The sequence below is a fragment of the Hyperolius riggenbachi genome, chromosome 8 (genome assembly GCF_040937935.1).
Source record: "Hyperolius riggenbachi isolate aHypRig1 chromosome 8, aHypRig1.pri, whole genome shotgun sequence".
In the NCBI taxonomy this organism is placed as follows: Eukaryota; Metazoa; Chordata; class Amphibia; order Anura; family Hyperoliidae; genus Hyperolius; species Hyperolius riggenbachi.
The window spans coordinates 79,280,578-79,303,794 of record NC_090653.1 but is presented as its reverse complement, the minus strand read 5'-3'; the positions used below and the strand labels follow the sequence as shown (position 1 = coordinate 79,303,794).

The following is a 23,217-nucleotide window of genomic DNA, read 5'->3' as shown; positions in this document are numbered from 1 at the left end:
ACTCATGGCCGCCATCTTGTGGCCAAAAAGTAATACTACACCTGGAAAAAAAAAAAAAAGAATTAACACACATTTACGTTATAAATCTATTGTTTAACTCCCACCTTCCCAAAACTACCCAAATAAAATATTTACTATAAAAAAAAAATCCATTACAATAAAAAAAAAAAAACATGTAAATATTTACCTAAGGGTCTAAACTTTTTAAATATCAATGTAAAGATGAAATATTTCTATATTTTTTTATTTTAAACTTGTAAATAGTGATAGATGCAAAATGGAAAAAATGCACCTTTATTTCCAAATAAAATATTGTCGCCATACATTGTGATAGGGACATAATTTTAACGGTGTAATAATCGGGACATATGGGCAAATACAATACGTGAGTTTTAATTATGGAGGCATGTATTATTTTAAAACTATAATGGCTGAAAACTGAGAAATAATGAATTTTTCCATTTTTTTCTTATTCTTCCTGTTTAAATGCATTTACAGTAAAGTGGCTCTTAGCAAAATGTACCCCCAAAGAAAGCCTAATTGGTGGCGGAAAAAACAAGATATAGATCAGTGCATTGTGATAAGTAGTGATAAAGTTATAGGCTAATGAATGGGAGGTGAACATTTCTCACGTGAAAATGACGGAACCTGAATGGGTTAAACTCACTTTAAAATCCGTGAGCTTTTTAAAGCGGATTTTCATTATAGTCATTTTTTTTAATATAACATCTGTTTTATTCAAAGATATTTAGTTAGTAATAAAAGGAATGTATTGCGTTGGCTTTTGACTTGCTTTAGTCTGTGGTAAGGCTTTGCTAAGTGATACAAAATGTCAAAAACAGTTGGTTCATCAGAAAAAAAGGAAGACATAATCATATATGTATTGATGCATAAGGGTGGTATATTGTCTCTCTCAAAACCATAAGATATTTTTCTAAATTTCTGACATGCATGTTGGCATATGTGCTACTCATGATCTTTTCTGTTTTTTTTTATCTTGCATGTTCATTTTTGGTCATAATCCAGCTTTACAACATCTATCCAGGTTTTATGGAGTATTTACCTGGCCCACATAGAATGATGAAAACATATTTTCAACTGATCTTCAGCTTTTTAGCTGAAACCATCAAAAACCATGAGGATACTCTGGATCCAGAAAATCCACGTGACTACATTGACTACTTCCTGACGAAGATGAAGAAGGTAACCATAACCTGGATTTACTCTCCTCTGATGTAGTAAGGAGCTCTAGGAAAAGATGGAGGCCCTCTTATATGTATTGATGACACAATGTTTAACTACATTAAAAGTAAGGGGACAGTGGAGATTATTAGCCATGATACATTTGTCAGTGTAATACCAGTCACTACTGAGTTTATGCAAAATGATTCAAGTATTAAGTGTTGCCAACTTGGGTTACAGAAAATCACACTGGGAGGTCTCTTCCCAAAATGCACTGCAAAGTACATATTTGCTTTCTGTGTGGAACTTTGCAGTTATTCTGTGGACATTTTAGCCACTCTTTAGAGAAGGGATGTCCAATTCCAGTCCTCAAAGGCCGAGTTCCTCACACACTTTTGGCACAGCTAAAGATAATTGATAGAACTGAATCAGGAAGGGTGTGTGTCAAGAAGAACACATTTCTCTATTTCGCTGTCATTCCTAAATACTGGCATTGGGTATGGCCCTCAGGGACTGGAGGTGGTCACCTCTGCCCTAGATGAATAGGGAAAGATCTGGGGCTCAGTATTAATCTCCTGAGCAGTATGACAGACACTATGTCGGGCATGCCGCTTCAGGGGTTTTGCTGGCCTCAGGAGTCCCCCGCTATAAAACTATTTGTTTCTATGGATAAATAAGATGTTAGCTAGCACTAGGCTAGCTAGTACATGTGGCCACATCTCCCTGATTGCCCAGGATCCCCCCCAATCCAGCCGCTTATACATTACCCAGCCTGGTTCCAGCGATCGGCGCAGCCTCTCCGCACAGCTAGAGTTCTAAAATGGAGCTGATCTTCCCATGAATGTGTGCTGTTCAGGGAAACTTGTTACTGCAGCAAGAGTTCTGCTTTCTACAACCCTGGTAAAAATCACTGAAGGTTGAATGTCCAGGGATAATCAGGAGATAACAGATGCAGAAGTACAAGCTATGACTATCTCATTGCCCACCAGGAAGTAAGGGATATGCACGGAACTCTGGAAATCAGGCTGTATGTGCAGCAAAACAGGGCGACTTTGGACCAGGAGAGCAGATTTACTTTGACATGTGGCTTCTTATCTGTACCAGGTCCTGCCGCCCTTCTGCTTTTTCAGCGCTCAAGGCCATGGCCTTGGTTGCCTTTCCAGAAATCTGGCCCTGGTCCCTGACCTAGACTTTTTAACCTGTTGTCACCCATGCAGGCTGGTATAGCCAGAAATCGGACCCCTGTTAGTTGTAGAGACTGTAGTGGGGAAAGATTAGTGCTAGGATAGGAGGGAGAAGTTTGTGGCGATATTACAGATATTCTAATTATCAGTAATATCCTGTGCCCAGCTTCCAAATGTCCATACTTGTATCAGAAACACAGAGGAGCCAAAAGGATAAAACAATGTTCGAATTAAAAACAGGGGAAGAGGTACCCACTTCCCCATAGAAGATTCAACAAGATAAATGTTTCAAAAGTATTCTCTAATAATGTACTCCAATAATTGCGAAGCATTTCGTGGGATGCAGCCCACTTCCTCAGACAGTGGAACAGGATGATCCATTATTAAAGCGAGCATGGCACCTCAATTTCTCTATTATTTTCCAAGTCAAAATGTGTATACTTAATGTAGGCCACAAGTGGAATTGAAATATGGGAATGGGGAGCTGCTGGCAAATCTCTACCTCTCTGATCAAAAAAGCATTTTTTGAGATGAAAGGCTGGTACTCGTTTTCAAACAAATCTTCTATGTAAAGAATATATATATATATATATATATATATATTTTTTTTTTTATTTATTTATTTATTTTTTCTAATACAGTTACATTTTTTTTCTGTCTTTTAAGGAAGTAAAAAATCCAGACACCGCCTTTTACAAGAAATCTTTGGCCTGTACCTGCCAGAACCTGCTGTTTGGAGGAACTCAGATGATCAGCAACAGTCTCAGATGTGGCTTGCTGGTGCTCATGAAACACCCGGACGTAGCAGGTGATTGCAATACCAATCTGGAATTTCTAAAGCCAGCAATTTTCTTGCCTGCATTAAGAGGCATAGATGCAACTAAAAGACATATAACTTTGTGCTTATACAAACATTAGTAAGACCACACATTGAGGCTAGGTTCATAGCGGGACGTTGCGTTCCTGTTTTAACAGGAACACAACGCAATGGAACAAAAAAGTTGTATCACACGTTACGGCCGAGTTTTATCGCACACAGTGAGGTACAGTGAAGCATAAAGACAAAGAAAAGTATGGTTCCCTGTACCTTTTAATGTGTACATTTAGCAGTAACTCACTGCAGCAGTGCGTTACCATAGCGTTACACTTTGAATGTCGCATAGACTTATCATTGCAGTGCGTCGTTCTGCGTTGCAATGCCTCCTTAATGTCGCTCCGTAACATCCCACTGTGAACGTAGCCTGAATGTTCAGTTTTGGGCACCTATTAAAAAAAAGATGACTGAAGCCTTTCCTATTAATGTTACTTCATATAGGCTTTCAACGCTCCAATCCTCCTTTTCCTATAAATGGTGTACTGCCTCCTTGATATATGTAGGTGGCCACCTTACTCCTACATATGATTCCCTATATTCAGCCAACTTTCCTCCCCTTATATTAGAATTGAAACGTTTACTAAATAAATGGTCCCCCTAAAACTTTCCTTCTTTGATAGACTATATAGCATTTCAATGCCGATCCTTTCAAAGATTTTGTATCTCTTTGAGAACCTACCTATTAGAGTAACTTTAACCACGTTGAGATCCTTGCAGAGAGATGTATTAACATATATATAGGCCTCTAAATTTCATAGAATCCCTAACTCAGTCGTCCCTGACTCGGCGCCCCTGACTTTGTTAAATATTATCTGGCTACGCATTTAAGACATGTTGTTTAATGGACCCATCGTCCTGCATACTCCATATGGATGGAGATTGAGAGGCAATGGTTAGCCCCGTCTCACCCCTGCTCCCTTCTCTGGCCCCTTCATCATAATCCATCTAATACTCTTCTGTTACGGACCATTCAATTCACTATACAGTATGGACTAATACAGTATGGTCATAAGCATAAGTTCCCTTTAGTCTCCAAAACCTCCTCGCTGATGAATGTGCTGTTTAATCCGGATCTAATTAACAGTGCCACCTCTTTTTATGTGGATGCATGGGTCAAAGAGGATGTCTTCTAGCTGCGCCATCTGATTAACCCTACAACAAGGAAGTTGTCAGTAGAACATGCTAAAGCTAAATTTATTTCACTTGCTCCCCCTTTTAGTATTTAATTATCAACAGATTAGACATTATGCCATGTGCATTCCCTTAATGGATCCACTTTTTGAGAAACCTACGCCCTTTGAAATATTATGTGCACAAGGCCATGCCCAACCCCGTCTGATTTCCATGATTTATCAGATCCTCCCTACCCCATCCCTGGGCCACCCTGTTGTTCACCGATATATGACCAAATGGTCACAATACAACGATATTACTCTACCCATGTGGCAGAAGCTATGGAAGACATCCTCTATGCTCCCTATATGTACTACCTATAAGAAAAATCATTATAAGCTTATGTTTCTATGGTATAGGACCCCAGTGGTTATCAATAAGTGGGATCCCAATGTCCCAGCTTGTTGTTGGAGATGCCAGAACGCTACTGGTGATGCCAGAATGCTACCTGGAGAAGGTGTACAGAAGGGCCACTTAGTTAATAAGGGGCACGGAAAACCTAAGTTGTATGGAAAGGTTAGGTTAGATTTTTTTTAACCCATAGAGATAAGGGGGATATATTCACTTAACTATTTTCTTGACCCATTCAGAGTACTTGACTTTAAAGCGGACCTGAACTCAGAACTCTGCTCTAAAAGATAAGCAACAGCATAATAACCTTTAAAAGTTTATTTGTTGCAGCTGATACAAATCCTGCAATAAGTCTGCAATGTGTCTAATTCCTGCTTTCATGGAAGTAGACAAAAGGTTAACATCCTGTGTGTACAAATCAGCTTCTCTGCCAAGGACTGCTGAGATTCCTGAGCTGACTCAGCTGAGGGATCAAATTACATTACATGATTAGTCCCAGATGTAAAGGAATTAGACAGGCTAAACTCTAAGTACGTACAGGGTGCATTTCTCTGTCTACTATAAAGGTACCTATTTAAAGAGAACTACAAGGTATTTTTGAAAAATGTTTTGAGTTGTACCCACTATTCTCCTTAACATAGGTAGCAATTTTGGTGTCAATAGCATGTATGGGGGCTTTGCCATTAACCACTAAAGTCGGCACAAAATTATGCGAAATTTCGCGAAAATTACACGAAAAATACGCGTTTTTATGAAATATTACTATTACATATGAAAATAATTACGTTTTTCTCTGAAATGTTGCATTACGATTACAATGCGAAATTTCATGTATGCGAAATTTCAGCCCACCCCTGGCCGTGTACCTCTGATGGTGACATGTTCCTCGGCGATTGGTTTTGATGTTGCCAGGGTCACGCAGCATCATCAGCATCCAGCGATTGCAAGTGGAAAAGGGCCCTAAGTTTCTTCTTCTGGTATTATACACCGAGAGATATATTTGTATTGTCTGATATCTTGTTTTTACACATTGATTATTTTCTTTTGTTTGATTAGTATTTCACTGTAGCATGTATGCAATGCATCAGCATCCTTATATCATTGTGAATTTCATCATCATTACCACACTCGGGTTCAATCACCCAGATGATAATAGTGTATCAAATAAAAGAAAAAGGGGGATCTGGACAACACCACACTAGGGATGGTCGGAAATGCCAATTTCCGATTCCACGTTAAATCCGCATTCCGCCATTGCCAATTACCGATTCCGCTTTCCGATACCAATCTCCGCATTCCAATGCGGAATTTCCGCCGGAAAACACGGAAATTCCGCCTGACTTTAACAACGATTTTCTCAAAAACTATAAGGTCTTTTTGAAAACTTTTTTTTGCATCTTGTTCAGAAGATTCAGTTTAATAAACGCTGAAAATTTGGTGTTTCTAGGACTTACGGGGGCTTTGCTATTAACCACTAAAGTCGGCGGATTTTTACTGTAATATAAATGCAGAAAATAGGCAGATGCAGATTTTCTGCATTTTACTTTACAGTAAAAATTTTCAGCGTTTATTAAACTGAATTTTCTGAACAAGATGCAAAAAAAAGTTTTCAAAAAGACCTTATAGTTTTTGAGAAAATCGATGTTAAAGTCAGGCAGAAATTCCGCGATTTCCGGCGGAAATTTCCGCGATTTCCGGCGGAAATCCGCCTAACACACTTGCATTATCGATTTCCGCATTCCGATGCGGAAATGCAAATTCCGATTGGAATTTCGGAAATTGCAATTCCGCGGAATCCAAATGAGCATCCCTACACCACACCACTCGGATATAATCTCAGAAAATCCATATCTTTATTGTATATCAAAAATGTGAATCAAAAAAAACATAAAAACAATTAAAAACTAGGTAAATGGGTGGACCACTGATGTATCACAAAACATGAGGTAGAAAGTGCATCTGAATGATTAATTAACTAGGTAGCTCTGACATTCAATGAATCAGTACTCCAGTACAAATGGGGCTAACAAATTAAATAAAAGAAAAACATGCATATAAATGCACAATAGTCCAAAAAACTCTCCTCATCACTGTTCCAAAGCATAAATGACTAATGTGTAAAGTGTGAACAAGTGTACACCTAAAAAAATGTACACATGTCACAAAGTGCGCAGTGTCAGAAAAGAGTTATGAAGGGATGGAAGGATAAGTGAACAAAGTATTAGCCCATAGATAGGGCACAGAGTGACAGGAATACAGCTTTGTGTAAGAGGTGAGCAAGGGATGCAGCGCTGTATAGATAGGGCACAGAGCATAGAGTGACAGGAAAACAGTGCTGTGTAAGAGGTGTGCAGGGGATGCAGCGCTGTATAGATAGGGCACAGAGCATAGAGTGACAGGAAAACAGTGCTGTGTAAGAGGTGTGCAGGGGATGCAGCGCTGTATAGATAGGGCACAGAGCATAGAGTGACAGGAAACCAGCGCTGTGTAAGAGGTGTGCAGGGGATGCAAAAATCTGTTAACAACACGAGTGGGTTATCCAGTGAGGCTACGTGAACCAGGTAGCAATGCTGCCAAAAATAGTGTAAGGAGCAGAGGCGCAATGAGGGGCAGCGATCAGAGCTTTCCGACAGGGGTCACGGAGGAAAGCGGGCCACCCAACGCCGTCGCGATTCGACGCTGCCTAGCGGCTTCTTCCGGGCTAACGTCACTTCCGTTGACCGCCCATATTTAAAGGAGGAGGGAGGGGGCGGAAACTCTCTAGTCAATATGTGTGTGGCCACAAACATGGGATACCAGCTGATCCACCTATAAAGGCGCATCCCCAGCATCCCTCCTGCCTATTAGAAAGTGTCAAGGGCGCATAAAGGGATATAGGCATAAGGATGTGAAGGGGAAAGTTAGAAAATACAGGTTTCCCACAAGTAAAAAATATAAATTGCATATAATATATAGTACAAAGATATATTATATTAATACATTCCAAAGTAATTTATGCAATAAATAACAATAGTTTTCAAATATTAGGCAGCGCTCCACTTCATATATCAGATGAAAAAAATGATGACTGGATGCCCCTTAAGGGACCGCACTCACCCGTTCGAGATGACTGATGACTATTCCTTGCAGAAGTACACAGCCTACTTCAGGCTAGGAGCAGCACACTAGGTATATTGAGGAACTTCAACCTGCAAAGGAGACAATCTGAAAGGAGGATCATCCATCTGAATTGACGGACACCTGACGCTTGACAACAGGGGAGTTCGAACAAGGATCACACCAGAGCCTACTTTGACCAGTCTCGCAGTGGTCATCTCGAACGGGTGAGTAGGGTCCCTTAAGGGGCATCCAGTCATCATTTTTTTCATCTGATATATGAAGTGGAGCGCTGCCTAATATTTGAAAACTGTTTGAAGAAGGGCTTGGCTATACCCATTTAGAGGCGCAGACACACAAGAACTTTGATTATCCAATAACTGTAACTTTCTCCCATTAGAAGGGAACTGGACTATATTGATTGTGTATTTGTAGCGCCGTTTAAAGACATATATACGAATAAATAACAATACAAGCATACATACAACATGGTGTTGACAACACACTGCATGACAGGGGAGCCATCTTGTGGCCGTAAATGTAATGAAAATATCACATAAAATTCCATGGTTCTGCATTATAACAGTCAGAAAAAATACAAGACATAAGCGCATATTACAGCACTAAAGTATACTTAAAAGGCGTCGCAAAGTTGTTAATTGGAGACGTTCAAACACTCTAAAGGCTGTGACAATATGAGAAGATCTTCAGAACCAGAATTACTTGAGACTGTAATGGATCCACCCTATTTCGACCTTATATTTGTGGTATTTTATTTAATCCAAAAGGCATGGAGAATCCAAAGGGCATTAAAAATGTAAGCTTACGGTAAGCATAGGGCCACAAGCAAGTGGCCAACAAGAAGATCAGGACATAATATATTAGTTGGTCTTTTAATTAATATGGGGGGGAGGGGAGTCTACTCACCAACCCCTTCCCAAAGGCCACAAACAAAGTAATGCGCTATCAGTGTATAACGGTGAAATACACACACACAGACAGGAAATAAGAAAGAAAATGCGGTTGCCAAGAGGCTACTCCCCAAACCCACGAATGGCAACATTACAGTTCATGCAAAAATGACTTTGAGAAGACAGTACAACAGTAGTGATATCACTACTGTTGTACTGTCTTCTCAAAGTAATTTTAGCATGAAATGTAATGTTGCCATCCCTTTGCTGGCCACTTGCTTGTGGCCCTATGCTTAGGGCCCTTTTACACTAAATCAGTTGCTCTCAGTTATAACTGAAAACTGATTTTCAAAGTAAGTCCCATGTTTTCCTATGGCCTCTTTCACACGTAACGCGTTTTAACTGAAATCTTCTTCCCAATGCACTGCTATGGAAAAAAACCGTGTACTAACGCACACTAACGCACACCAACTGATTAAGTGTAAACGGGACTATACCGTAAGCTTAAAGAGACTCTGTAACATCAAAAACGTCCCCTGGGGGGTACTCACCTCGGGTGGGGGAAGCCTCAGGATCCTAATGAGGTTTCCCACGCCGTCCTCTGTCCCACGGAGGTCTCGCTGCAGCCCTCCGAACAGCCGGCGACAGGCCCGACTGTTCAATTCAATATTTACCTTTGCAGCTGTGGCTGCTTTCGCTCCGAAGGAGGCGTAAATACCCGATCTCAGTCGGGTCCGCTCTACTGCGCAGGCGCCGGAGACTTGCGCCTGCGCAGTAGAGCGGACCCGACGGCGATCGGGTATTTCCGCCTCCTTCGGAGCCGCCAGCCGCCAGAGCGCCTGCGCAGGAGCCAGGAAGGTAAATATTACGTCACCGCTGTACGGAGGGCTACAGCGAGACCCCTGAGGGACGGCAGACGGCGTGGGAAGCCTCATTAGGATCCTGAGGCTTCCCCCATCCGAGGTGAGTTCCCCCCAGGGGACGTTTTGTCGTTACAGATTCTCTTTAAATTTGTGATACTTATACTGTATTGTTCTTTCTAGTCTTATTAGTACCCTTTGGATTCTCCACGCCTTTTGGATTAAATAAAATACCACAGATATAAGGTCCAAATAGGGTCTCAAGTTTCTACCTCATGTGATGTGATACATCAGTGGTCCACCCATTTTCCCGAGTTTTAATTGTTTTTATGTTTTTTTGTTGGCATTTTTGATATACAACAAAGATGTGAATTTTCTGAGATTATATCAGAGTAGTGCGGTGTTGTCCAGATCCACCTTTTTCTTTTGTTTGATACATGCATGCTCCAGGATCTGTTCTGCACACCTGATTACATATATGAGTTATGGTGTTTGGTGCTGACCCTACTCCCCTTGGTTGCAAAAACTGAACCTTTGATGGTGACAGTACATTGTACTTAGGCAATAAAATGATAATAGGTTATTGTGTCACGGCAAAGATATTTATTGGGGTTTTTTATGTGTTTTTTGAATTGTATTTTACTATTATAAGGTATTGAATTAGCATTGATCATGTTATAATAAAGATCCTGTATATAATTCTTTCAAACTTTTACTGATTGGTGTTGTTTTTTTGGGTCTCTGTTTTTCTCTGGGCATATAAATGTTTTTTTAATATCTAATAAAGTTTTGCGCAATTAGTTTTTTTTATTTCTGAGGAATGTGGAATAGTCTGAAATTATCTTTTTAATGTATATATTCCAATCTGTATTGTATCCTGATGCAGAGAAAATGCAAGAGGAAATTGATTCTGTTGTTGGGAGAAACCGACCGCCATCCATTGCAGACAGATCCAACCTTCCATATACAGAGGCCGCTATCCATGAGATCGTAAGGTTCTGTGATTTTATGCCAACCAGTCTTCCTCGCTGTACAGCCAAAGACACCAGGTTCCGAGGATACTTAATTCCAAAGGTAAGGAAACACCAATAACACTAAAACCAGTGCCGGATTTACCTTAAGGCACTGTAGGCACATGCCTACAGGTGCCTGATGATGAAAAGGCGGCTCACTCCCCTCCCCTAGTGCCTGCCTCTCTCCTTCCCTATTCAGAGTCCTGAGCAGAGCATAAATGAGAGGTTACTCACCCAGCTCTCTGCCTTCCACTAACGAGATCTCCCCTCAGTATGGAGCACCACTAGCTACTTAACCACTTCGTCCTCCTGGATGTAGAGCTACGTCCAGGAGGCCATAAGCGCTCCTGCGGCCGTTCGCTCCTGGACGTGGATCGTTAGCCCAGGAATCAATTAATCGGGCCATGGTGCCCGATCACTGATTCCTCTCACCCGCAGAAAAAGCGACAGCTTCTCTCGGAAGCCTTGCTTTTTCTGCCTCCTACGTCCCCCTATGTCCCTCTAAGCATACATGTTACGCTTAGAGTGACGTCATGTAAACAAACCTAAGGTTGCCATCTTGTGGCCAAAAAGTAAAACTACATCTACATAAAAAAAATAAAAAATAAACATATATTTGCATAAAAAAAAATTGCTATTTACATCCCACCCTCCCAAAAATACCAAAATAAAATGTTTAATAATAATAAAAAATTACAATAAAAAAAACATAAATATTTACCTAAGGGTATAAAGTTTTTAAATATCTATGTAAAGATGAAATATTTCAATGTTTTTTATTATAAGCTTGTAAATAGTGATGGATGCAAAACGGAAAAAATGCACTTTTATTTCCAAATAAAATATTGTTGCCATACATTATGATAGGGACATATTTTAAATGGTGTAATAACCAGGACAAATGGGCAAACACAATGCGTGGGTTTTAATTATGGAGGCATGTATTATTTTAAAACTATAATGGCCGAAAACTGAGAAATAATGATTTTTTTCTGTTTTTTTCTTATTCTTACTGTTAAAATGCATTTACAGTAAGGTAGCTCTTAGCAAAATGTACCACAAAAAAGCCTAATTGGTGGCGGAAAAAACAAGATATAGATCAGTTCATTGTGATAAGTAGTGATAAAGTTATAGGTTAATGACTGGGAGGTGAATATTGCTCGGATGCATAAAGTGAAAACGACTGAGGGCTGAAGTGGTTAAAGTCACTATTCTGTGTTTGTTTCCTTGACAAAGGGGACCCCACAGGGCCCCAAAATGAATCAGTATATGGAATGGAACTGTGTCACTTAACTTGAATAAAACATTGAACTTGGTTGAACTGAGTGTGCAGATCACCTGGATTCTTCTAGCTACTTAAAGAGAACCCGAGGTGCGATTTTATTATGCTAGTGGGGCACAGAGGCTGGTTGTGCACACTAACACCAGCCTCTGTTGCCCCATGGTGTGCCTCCAAGACCCCCCTGCGCGCCGCTACACCCCCCGCAGTGCTGGCACAATGTTTACCTAAGCGCTGTCTGTCAGCGCCGCTCCCCCGCCTCCTCCATATCGGCGCTACCTGCCTGCGTCACTTCCCTCCAATCAGCGGGAGGGAAGGGACACAGGCGGGTAGCACCAATACGGACGAGGTGGGGGAGCGGTGCTGACAGACAGCACTTAGGTAAACATTGTGCTGGCGACACGCTGCGTGTCGCCAGCAATGCGGGGGTAAAGCGGCGTGCAGGGGGATCTTGGAGGCACACCATGGGGCAACAGAGGCTGGTGTTAGTGTGCACAACCAGCCTCTGTGCCCCACTAGCATAATAAAATCCCACCTCGGGTTCTCTTTAAAGGGTAACTGAAGTGAAAATAAAGTTATGATATAATGATTTGCATGTGTAGTGCAGCTAAGAAATAGAGCGTTAGTAGCACAGATAAGAGACTCCTATTGTTTCCAGTACAAGACGATTTATGAAACGTCAGTTGTTATCTATGCAAAGGAGCTTCTCTGACTAATTTAGTTGTCTACAGTGCTCATTTCTGAAGCGCTTATCTCAATCTGTCTCTCACTGTTCTTGTTTGTTTAAGATTTTAATGCAGAGCTAATGACCCTTTGAACTTTAAAATTTTAAAATACAGAGTATAGTTTGTAAACTGCAAATATTAGAGAATGATACAATGTTATAAAAAAAAGATGTAACTGAAAATAAAAATATGAGACACTTTTCTAAGCTACTAATGTTCTATGAATTATCCGTACTACACATACAATTCATAATATCATAAGGTTTTTATTTACTTCAGTGTCACTTTAATACTGCGGGTACCTCTACCTACCTAATATTAACGGGCACCTATAGCTACCTGTGATGGGCAAGGGAACAAAGGGAGGAGTGGCAGGGGCAGCCAGCACACTTGCAGTGCAGTTTGGTGGGTGTTTATAGAGCCATGGAGGGTGAAGTCTAGGGTGTCAGGACATCTGTGAGGTAAATCCGGGCCTTGCTAAAACAGTTATCCTTCACAAATAGGGGTTGTTCTCAGGGGTGTAACTAAAAATCACTGGGACCCTCCTGCCAAAGCCAACATCCCCCCCCCCCCCCTGCTTTCTGCACAGGTAAACTGAGAACCAATGTTTTTCAATTGGCTAGTGCACACTTGAATGTGTTTTCCCCATGCAGATAAAAATGGACAGCAGTCAAGCACTGCTCACATTCTCTGTATCAATTAAATTAGCTTCTGTGATAAAACATGTATGTTTTCACATGTGCGCACGCACGCACGCACGCACGCACACACACACACACAGTGCAGAAAACCAGCAGACGAGTGTGCTCCCAGTCCCGGCTTATTAAACTCCCTCTGTCCTCTTCTGATGGTGCAAAACTTACTCTGCAGACTTCTCCAGCATCACTACAGTACACAGCACTTTAGGAGGGCTAGAGAGGGTTGGGGCTGGATGTTGTACAGAAGAGCCTGCTGCACACTGAAAAGGGACTGTGTACAAATCTTTGTCTACAAAACTTTGTATGATTCCTTATCAGTGGCTGAGCAGATGCAGTGATTGGAAGAATTGTGCAGAGAATAGAAAGTGTTTTCTTTCTTTGTCCAGGCTCCTCAAGCATCACTACAGGACACACAGCACTTGAGGAGTAGAGATGGTCCGAACGGTTCGACCGCGAACCGATTCACGCAAACTTCGGTGTGAGTTCGACCCGCCCCCTATACTACATCATTAGGGTCAACTTTGACCCTCCACATCACAGTCAGCAGGCACATGGTAGCGAAACCTGGAGCCACCCCCCCCCCCCCCCTTTATAAAAGGCAGGCAGCGTTGGCCATTTCCCTCACTCGTGTGACTGCAGTAATTAGACAAGGGAGAGCTTGCTGCAGAGACATAGGGAAAGCTAAGTTAGGCTCTTGTTAGGCTTGTTAGCTTGCTCTTTGCTGATACTTATTGCTAAAAAGCACCCCACAACAGCTCTTTTGAGAGCTACTGTTGTTCTTGTGATCTATTTCTTTTGTGTGTGTGTATCCCACAGACACTTGCATATACAGCCCTGTCAGTCAGTCATTGTAATACCAGTCACTGCATACCTTTCACTGCACCTGTGTGACTGCACATTGTATTATTCAAGTCGGTGCATACCTTTCACTTCTTCCCCCCCCCCCCCCCGATATGGACAAAAAAAGAGGCTGAGCCAGAGGCAGGCCACCCGGAAGGTCTGTTCGAGGTCACGCTGTTGTGATTTCGTGTGGCCCTCGTCGACCAAAGTAAAGTGTTCATAAGAAGGCACGTGACATCAACCCCCAATATTGTCAGGACGTAGTTGACTGTTTAACACAGAACACCTCATCTTCCTCAGCTTCCACATGGAGCATGACATATCTTCATCCTCCTGCTCTGATTCTGGCACCCCACTTAACACTCCGTTGGCAGCCATCACCAAAGTGCCATCACCCCAGGGTTCAGCGGTGTGGAATGTTTTTGTGTGTCTGCCTCAGATGAGAGCAATGGCATCTGTACTCTCTGCCACCGAAACTACCTTACAAAGGCACATGATGAAAAAGCACAAACTGCAATGGGATGACCACCTGAGGAAAAGCAGCACACAAAAGCAAAGCCTCACACAACGCAGTGTAAGATACCATCACACAATTATTTCTCAAAAAAGGCGATACCTAAACTGTACCGTGATGTTGTAAGGCAAGTGGTGTCATCTCTGGCATACAGCGTTGAGTCAAGGGTCCATCTGACCACGGATGCCTGGTCAGCAAAGCATGGTCAGGCCTGCCCGAAGACTAAGTCAGTCCCCACACACAGCATCTCTGTCTGCACGCCGTGTGACTGCCTGCCCCAAGACTAAGTCGGGCTCCACACAGCATTTCTGCCTGCAGGCCGCTTGACTGCCTTCTTCGCCACCACCAACAGGGTCCAGGACTCCAGGTGGATTCCTGAATTTTTAAGGCTAGCAGCGGCCACTATAATAATTTTTCTGGTGTGTGTACATGTCTGCCTAATTTTTCTGGCTGCACTGTGGCTGCAACAACAAAACAAAAGGCATGTACATGTGTCAATTCCCCTTCATGATCGTTACCTTGCAGCGGTGAAGGGGCCTGCGTATCACAATGAAGCAATGACCGGCTAAATGAGTGTGTTGGGGTTGGGGGGCACACCTGACCCAAGAAGATAGATAATAAGGTTGTTGCTTCATTGTGGACAGACCAAATTCGATCACCTGGTGTTCTGTCATTCAGCTTCCTCAGCCCGACCATATGGGCTTGAAAACCACCATTGTCTGCACTCTCGCCATGGTGCACACCAGTCCAGCACAGCCATCACAACACAAATACCTGATTGATGTATACTCATGCAAGATGTTTTAAAGCACTTTAGGCCTCCAATTTAGCAATAAAATGTGATTTCTGCCCTTAAACCCTGCTGTGCGTAAAATCCGGATTTTTCCCCGGGACTTTTGGCGTGTATCCCACTCCGCCATGCCCCCCTCCAGGTGTTAGACCCCTTGAAACATCTTTCCATCACTTTAGTGGCCAGCATAAATGTTTCTAGTTTTCAAAGTTCGCCTCCCCATTGAAGTCTATTGCGGTTCATGAAAGATCGCGCGAACCGGAGGTTCGAGCCATCTCTTTTGAGGAGGGGTAGAAAGGCTGGGGGTAGAACAGAACTGTACAAAAGACCCTGCTGAACACTGAATAGGCACTGTCTACAAATCTTTGTCTGCTCAGTGGATGAGCAGATGCATTAGAACAAATGTGCAGAGACCAACATTTTTATTTCTCTCCTTGTCCTGTCAATCTCTCAGGACAGGACCCCCTGCGGCTTCTGGCCCCCCCCCGTGGCTGTATTGCTTGCGGGGTCTGTTGCTACACCCCTGGTTGTTCTGGGCTCTTGCCACTTTACCAACGTGGGTACATGTATCTACCCCCTTTAAACACCCTTTGACCACCAGGGGTGTAGATACACGCACCCCCCGCTGCTGTCCGAGCTCCCGCTCGCTCGTGCGCGCCGCCGCCCGCTCGCCTGGAAATCAATGAATGGGAAAAACCATTCCCGTTCGTTGATCTCAGCCCCCCAGCAATGATCGGTTGCTTCTATGAGAAGCAGCTCGCTCATTGTAAAAGAAAAAAAGTTTCCCAGCCTCCCTGAACTTCCTGCAAGCATACTTCCTATGCTTGCAGGACGCATTTACAAAAAATGACTGTGGCCATCTTGTGGCCAAATAGTAAAACTACACCAAAAAGCATTTTTCATATACAAATACATTATTTTACATTATAAATTAACTCATTAACTCCCACACTCCCCAATTGTTACCATTTTTGTTTTTTTGTAATTAAAAAAAATTACAATAATAAAAAAGAAAACATAAATAGTTACCTTAGGGACTGAACTCTCAAAATATTTATATCAAGAGGGTATAACACTGTTACTTTATAAACTATGGGCTTGTAATTAGGGATGGACACAAATCTGAAAAAAATGCACCTTTATTTCCAAATAAAATATTGGCGCCAAACATTGTGATAGGGACATAATTTAAACGGTGTAATAACCGGGACAAATGGGCACATTTCATGGATTTTAATTACAGTAGCATGCATTATTTAAAAACTATAATGGCTGAAAACTGAAAAATAATGATATTTTTCCTATTTTCCCATTAAAACACATTTAGAATAAAATAATTCTTGGCATAATGTCCCACCTAAAGAAAGCCTAATTGATGGCGAAAAAAACAAGATATAGTTAATTTCATTGCGATAAGTAATGATAAAGTTATAGACGAATTAAAGGAAGGAGCGCTGAAAGGTGAAAATTGCTCTGGTGCTCAAGGGGTAAAACCCCTCAGTGGTAAAGTGGTTAATTTCTATATAGATAAGAGACTGTGATTGTTATCACTAGTATTGTGAATTAGGAAGTCTGAATGGGTTTATCCAGGGCATATATTTTTTTTTTCCTATATCCCCAAGACATACTGATAAGTTGATTTTACCTCCCTTCCCTTCCTTACTTTCAATAAAGCTATGACTGGGGTAGGAATTAGATTGTGAGCTCCTCTAAGGAAGAGTTAGTGGTATGACTGTGTACTCTGTAAAATGCTGCAAAAGAAGTAGGCGCTATATAAATAAATAAATAAATAATAATACTAATAATAATAATAATATCAAGAGCAAGATATGATTATAAGAATTTAGTGGCAGTGACCCAATTGCAGAAGCTCACAGAAATAGTCACAGTGTAGACATCTATGGGTCCAAGTCACAAATCCAGGATCACATGTCTGATAACAAGCGGTTCCTAGACCTAAAGGGGCCCATACACTTAACGATTTTCCGGCCGATATACAGCAGATTCGATCACTGTGATCGAATCTGCTGTGAAATCGTTGTGCAAACACTGACCGAACGATCGATTTCCGTCCGAAATTGATTGTTCCCGTCGATCCGTCCGTGCGGAAGATTTCGCTCGATCGCCGGTGGGTTGGGAGTGCTTCGATAGCGTCGTTCGAATGTCCGATGAACGACGCTAGCGGCAATACATTACCTGCTCCGGCTGGCGCGTATCCCCGCTGTCACCGCTGCTCCTTCTCCGCTGGGCTCCAGCAGGCTTCACTTCTTCCTGTCCCGACAGGAAGTTTAAACAGTAGAGCGCCCTCTACTGTTTAAACTTCCCCAGACAGGAAGTACAGTGAAGCTGCAGCCCTGGAGCCCAGAGCAGAGAAGAAGACAGCGGAGACCAGGGGACTCGCGCCGGCCGGATCAGGTAATGTATGCGGGGGGGGGGGGGCGGTGTCAGCAGCAGCTTCACAGATGGTGAATCGATTACATGCTGAAATCTATTCACAATCTGTTTGCAGTAAAGGCATCCATACGATCCCTCTCTTATCGGATTCGATCAGAGGGGGATCTATCTGTTGGTCGATCTGATGGCAAATCGACCAATGTATGGCCACCTTAATAGTGGGAAATATAAAGCATAGATTTGCTAGTAAGCACACCAATCAGCAATCACAGACACTCTCCATGGCCCACAGTCCACTAGGTCCATTTTTCAATGCACATGATAGTAAATTTGCATTGATTAGTGGTACCATAGCGACATATAGTAGAATGAAGTAAATTCTTCAGAATACTCACTTTTACATTAAATATCCTGGTTTCAGCATCAGAAACACTTCCTATAGCTATATATTGCTATATATTGGAAGGTAGCCCTGGCTTCCCACCAAGGCATAGCCTAGGCTGTATATTATGCAGAATTTACCAACCCCCACCCCCTCCATGAGCATTTTGGGAGACCAGAGATCTTTTCTACTGGCTGTAAACAAACATTCCGCAGAGATTGCCTGCCAGTACTAAAGATGTTGCCGTCTGTGTTAAATTTCAGACTAAATCCGAGAGAGGAAAGATTTTAAAGTGGACAAACACTTCCTAAATAGTTGGCAGGACCAAAGATGTTGCCACCTGTGATACATTTAAGATTGTAAATCAGGGGAGGAAAGATTTCACAATGGAAAAACACGGAATAAATACTTTATAAATGAATATTGTATAAAAATTAAGCAATTTCATTCATTATGTTATTATCACTACAGTTTCTCTTTAAATAACAAGTGACACACATGCTAACCTAGAAATAAAAAACACATATATAAGTCATGGGCGTCCGCAGAAAATTTTCCTTTTGGGGGGGGGGGGCGAAAAAGGGGTGTGGTCATGAACCAGAATGTGGGTGTGGTCATGGGTGGAGACAAGTTTACATGAACTAAGCAATGGTGGGACAATAGATTAGGGCAGTGGTGGCGAACCTTTTGGAGGTCGAGTGTCCAAACTGCAAGGTCACTTTACTATCACAAAGTGCCAACAGCAATTTAAACTAAATACAAACACATGAACATTATGGAAAATCCAAGTTGAAAATAAAATGAAGATAAACAATTTCATCCATCCTACTCCTGAAAAATCATTTTTTTAGAACCTTCCAGTTTCATTTTCTGTTTTAAAAAGCGGAAAAAGTAGGTTTAATGCTATTGTCTCATATGATGATGATTCAGCTTTTTCCATAGTCTCGCAGTTAGCAATCATGTGACCCCCAACAAGACAAATTCAGCAATCATGAGGCCCCCCCATCAAGACAAATTCAGCAATCATGAGGCCTCCAACATGACCAACTCAGCAATCATGAGGCCCCCAACAAGACAAATTCAGCAATCATGAGGCCCCCAACAAGACAAATTCAGCAATCATGAGGCCCCCAACAAGACAAATTCAGCAATCTTGAGGCCCCCAACAAATCATGAGGCCCCCAACAAGACAAAGTCAGTAACCATGAGGCCCCCAACAAGACAAATTCAGCAGTCATGAGGCACATAAATAGACAGCTTTTAACATAAATAGGCAGAATGCCCCCTTAATATGGTAGACACCTCTCACCTGGCAGCAGTTCCCCAAAATACACTCAATCTGACAACAGTGGTTCCCCAAAAACAGGTAGCCCCAGGTCTATAGCTGTCCCCAGATTAGGTGGCCAGCGGTATAGATGTCCCCAGAACTGGTAGCCAGGGGTAGAGATGTCCCCAGAACAGGTAGCCAGGGGTATATGTGCCCAGTATATGTAGGCAGGGGTATGTGTCCCCAGTATATGTAGGCAGGGGTATATGTGCCCAGTATTTGTAGCCAGAGGTATATGTGCCCAGTATATGTAGGCAGGGGTATATGTGCCCAGTATATGTAGTCAGGGGTATATGTACCCAGTATATGTAGTCAGGGGTATATGTGCCCAGTATATGTAGTCAGGGGTATATGTGCCCAGTATATGTAGGCAGGGGTATATGTGCCCAGTATATATAGCCAGGGGTATATGTGCCCAGTATATATAGCCAGGGGTATATGTGCCCAGTATATATAGCCAGGGGTATATGTGCCCAGTATATATAGCCAGGGGTATATGTGCCCAGTATATGTAGCCAGCGGTATATGTGCCCAGTATATGTAGCCAGGGGTATATGTGCCCAGTATATGTAGCCAGGGGTATATGTGCCCAGTATATGTAGCCAGGGGTATATGTGCCCAGTAAATGTAGGCAGGTGTATATATGCCTAGTATATGTAGTCAGGGGTATATGTGCCCAGTATATGTAGGCAGGGGTATACATGTCCCAGTATATATAGCCAGGGGTATATGTGCCCAGTATATGTAGTCAGGGGTATATGTGCCCAGTATATGTAGGCAGCGGTATATGTGCCTAGTATATGTAGGCAGCGGTATATGTGCCCAGTATATATAGCCAGGGGTATATGTGCCCAGTATATGTAGTCAGGGGTATATGTGCCCAGTACAGGGAGTGCAGAATTATTAGGCAAATGAGTATTTTGACCACATCATCCTCTTTATGCATGTTGTCTTACTCCAAGCTGTATAGGCTCGAAAGCCTACTACCAATTAAGCATATTAGGTGATGTGCATCTCTGTAATGAGAAGGGGTGTGGTCTAATGACATCAACACCCTATATCAGGTGTGCATAATTATTAGGCAACTTCCTTTCCTTTGGCAAAATGGGTCAAAAGAAGGACTTGACAGGCTCGGAAAAGTCAAAAATAGTGAGATATCTTGCAAAGGGATGCAGCACTCTTAAAATCGCAAAGCTTCTGAAGCGTGATCATCGAACAATCAAGCGTTTCATTCAAAATAGTCAACAGGGTCGCAAGAAGCGTGTGGAAAAACCAAGGCGCAAAATAACTGCCCATGAACTGAGAAAGTCAAGCGTGCAGCTGCCAAGATGCCACTTGCCACCAGTTTGGCCATATTTCAGAGCTGCAACATCACTGGCGTGCCCAAAAGCACAAGGTGTGCAATACTCAGAGACATGGCCAAGGTAAGAAAGGCTGAAAGATGACCACCACTGAACAAGACACACAAGCTGAAACGTCAAGACTGGGTCAAGAAATATCTCAAGACTGATTTTTCTAAGGTTTTATGGACTAATGAAATGAGAGTGAGTCTTGATGGGCCAGATGGATGGGCCCGTGGCTGGATTGGTAAAGGGCAGAGAGCTCCAGTCCGACTCAGACGCCAGCAAAGTGGAGGTGGAGTACTGGTTTGGGCTGGTATCATCAAAAATGAGCTTGTGGGGCCTTTTCGGGTTGAGGATGGAGTCAACCTCAACTCCCAGTCCTACTGCCAGGTTCTGGAAGACACCTTCTTCAAGCAGTGGTACAGGAAGAAGTCTGCATCCTTCAAGAAAAACATGATTTTCATGCAGGACAATGCTCCATCACACGCGTCCAAGTACTCCACAGCGTGGCTGGCAAGAAAGGGTATAAAAGAAGAAAAACTAATGACATGGCCTCCTTGTTCACCTGATCTGAACCCCATTGAGAACCTGTGGTCCATCATAAAATGTGAGATTTACAAGGAGGGAAAACAGTACACCTCTCTGAACAGTGTCTGGGAGGCTGTGGTTGCTGCTGCATGCAATGTTGATGGTGAACAAATCAAAACACTGACAGAATCCATGGATAGCAGGCTTTTGAGTGTCCTTGCAAAGAAAGGTGGCTATATTGATCACTGATTTGTTTTTGTTTTGTTTTTGAATGTCAGAAATGTATATTTGTGAATGTTGAGATGTTATATTGGTTTCACTGGTAAAAATAAATAATTGAAATGGGTATATATTTGTTTTTTGTTAAGTTGCCTAAAATTATGCACAGTAATAGTCACCCGCACACACAGATATCCCCTAAAATAGCTAAAACTAAAAACAAACTAAAAACTACTTTCAAAAATATTCAGCTTTGATACTAATGAGTTTTTTGGGTTCATTGATAACATGGTTGTTGTTCAATAATAAAATTATTCTTTAAAAATACCACTTGCCTAATAATTCTGCACTCCCTGTATATGTAGGCAGCGGTATATGTGCCCAGTATATGTAGCCAGGGGTATATGTGCCCAGTATATGTAGGCAGGGGTATATGTGCCCAGTATATGTAGGCAGGGGTATATGTGCCCAGTATATGTAGGCAGGGGTATATGTGCCCAGTATATGTAGGCAGGGGTATATGTGTCCAGTATATGTAGGCAAGGGTATATGTGCCCAGTATATGTAGGCAGGGGTATATGTGCCCAGTATATATAGCCAGGGGTATATGTGCCCAGTATATGTAGGCAGGGGTATACAGTATGTGCCCAGTATATGTAGGCAGGGGTATATGTCCCCAGTATATGTAGCCAGGTGTGCCCCAGCAGGAGGGGAGCAGCACAGAGAAGAGAGAGAGCTATGGGCACAGTGGGGAAGGGCGGACGTCTCCCCCCCCCCTTCCCTCACCTTAGGGGGCTCTCTCTCCCTCGCTCTCCCCTCCGGAACGAAGTGTGCAGCGGCTGGGCAGCGGGCGGAACTCACCTCGTCTCGTCGCACGCGCCGGATGGATTAGCCGCTACTCTGGTCTGGTCCAGACCAGAGTGCGGCACCAGAACTTCCGGCGCAGAAGCGAGACTAGGTAAGTTCCGCCCGCTGCCCAGCCGCTGCACACTTCGTTCCGGAGGGGAGAGTGAGGGAGAGAGAGCCCACTAAGGTGAGGGAAGGGGGGGACACGTCCGCCCTTCCCCACTGTGCTCATAGCTCTCTCTCTTCTCTGCGCTGCTCCCCTCCTGCTGGCTGCACGGGAACGCGGCCAGGGGGGGGTAGCGGGCGGCCAGGGTCGGGCAGATGCCCGATTTTGCCATATGTGCGGACGCCCATGATATAAGTAGATACATTTCTAGTTCTACTTACATAACAGATGTATTGCACTGTCCACGTAATGATTCCTGTGAATTCTATAAAGGAAAAGCAGAAAATCCTATTTTAGACAGTTTTCATCTTGGTCAGCTTTGAATGAAGCTAATCCTGACATAATTTTCTTCCAACCCTCTTTTTATTATTCTCTTGCTAATTGTGTAAAAACCCTCCCGCGGCCGTGCGCCACACGTAATCAAAACGCCAGGGAGGTTAATACACTCATACCAGTTGCTGTTGAAATTTGATTTTTATGGTGATAATCCCGTTTTAAGATTTCTCTTTCAAGGCTATTGTA

The 23,217-nt window shown here is 42.7% G+C and overlaps 1 protein-coding gene across 3 annotated transcripts in view; it reads left to right on the top strand.

Annotated features, from left to right (window-relative positions):
* The window catches only part of LOC137528221 (cytochrome P450 2F2-like), an 85,032-nt gene that overhangs the window by 58,448 nt on the left and 3,367 nt on the right, over positions 1 to 23,217 (top strand). For all 3 annotated transcript variants that reach the window (XM_068249497.1, XM_068249495.1, XM_068249496.1), the window contains exons 7-9: positions 1,027 to 1,203; positions 3,033 to 3,174; positions 10,518 to 10,705. In XM_068249497.1, coding sequence (XP_068105598.1) covers positions 1,027 to 1,203; positions 3,033 to 3,174; positions 10,518 to 10,705 — 507 coding nt within the window. The remainder of the gene's footprint in view (positions 1 to 1,026; positions 1,204 to 3,032; positions 3,175 to 10,517; positions 10,706 to 23,217) is intronic.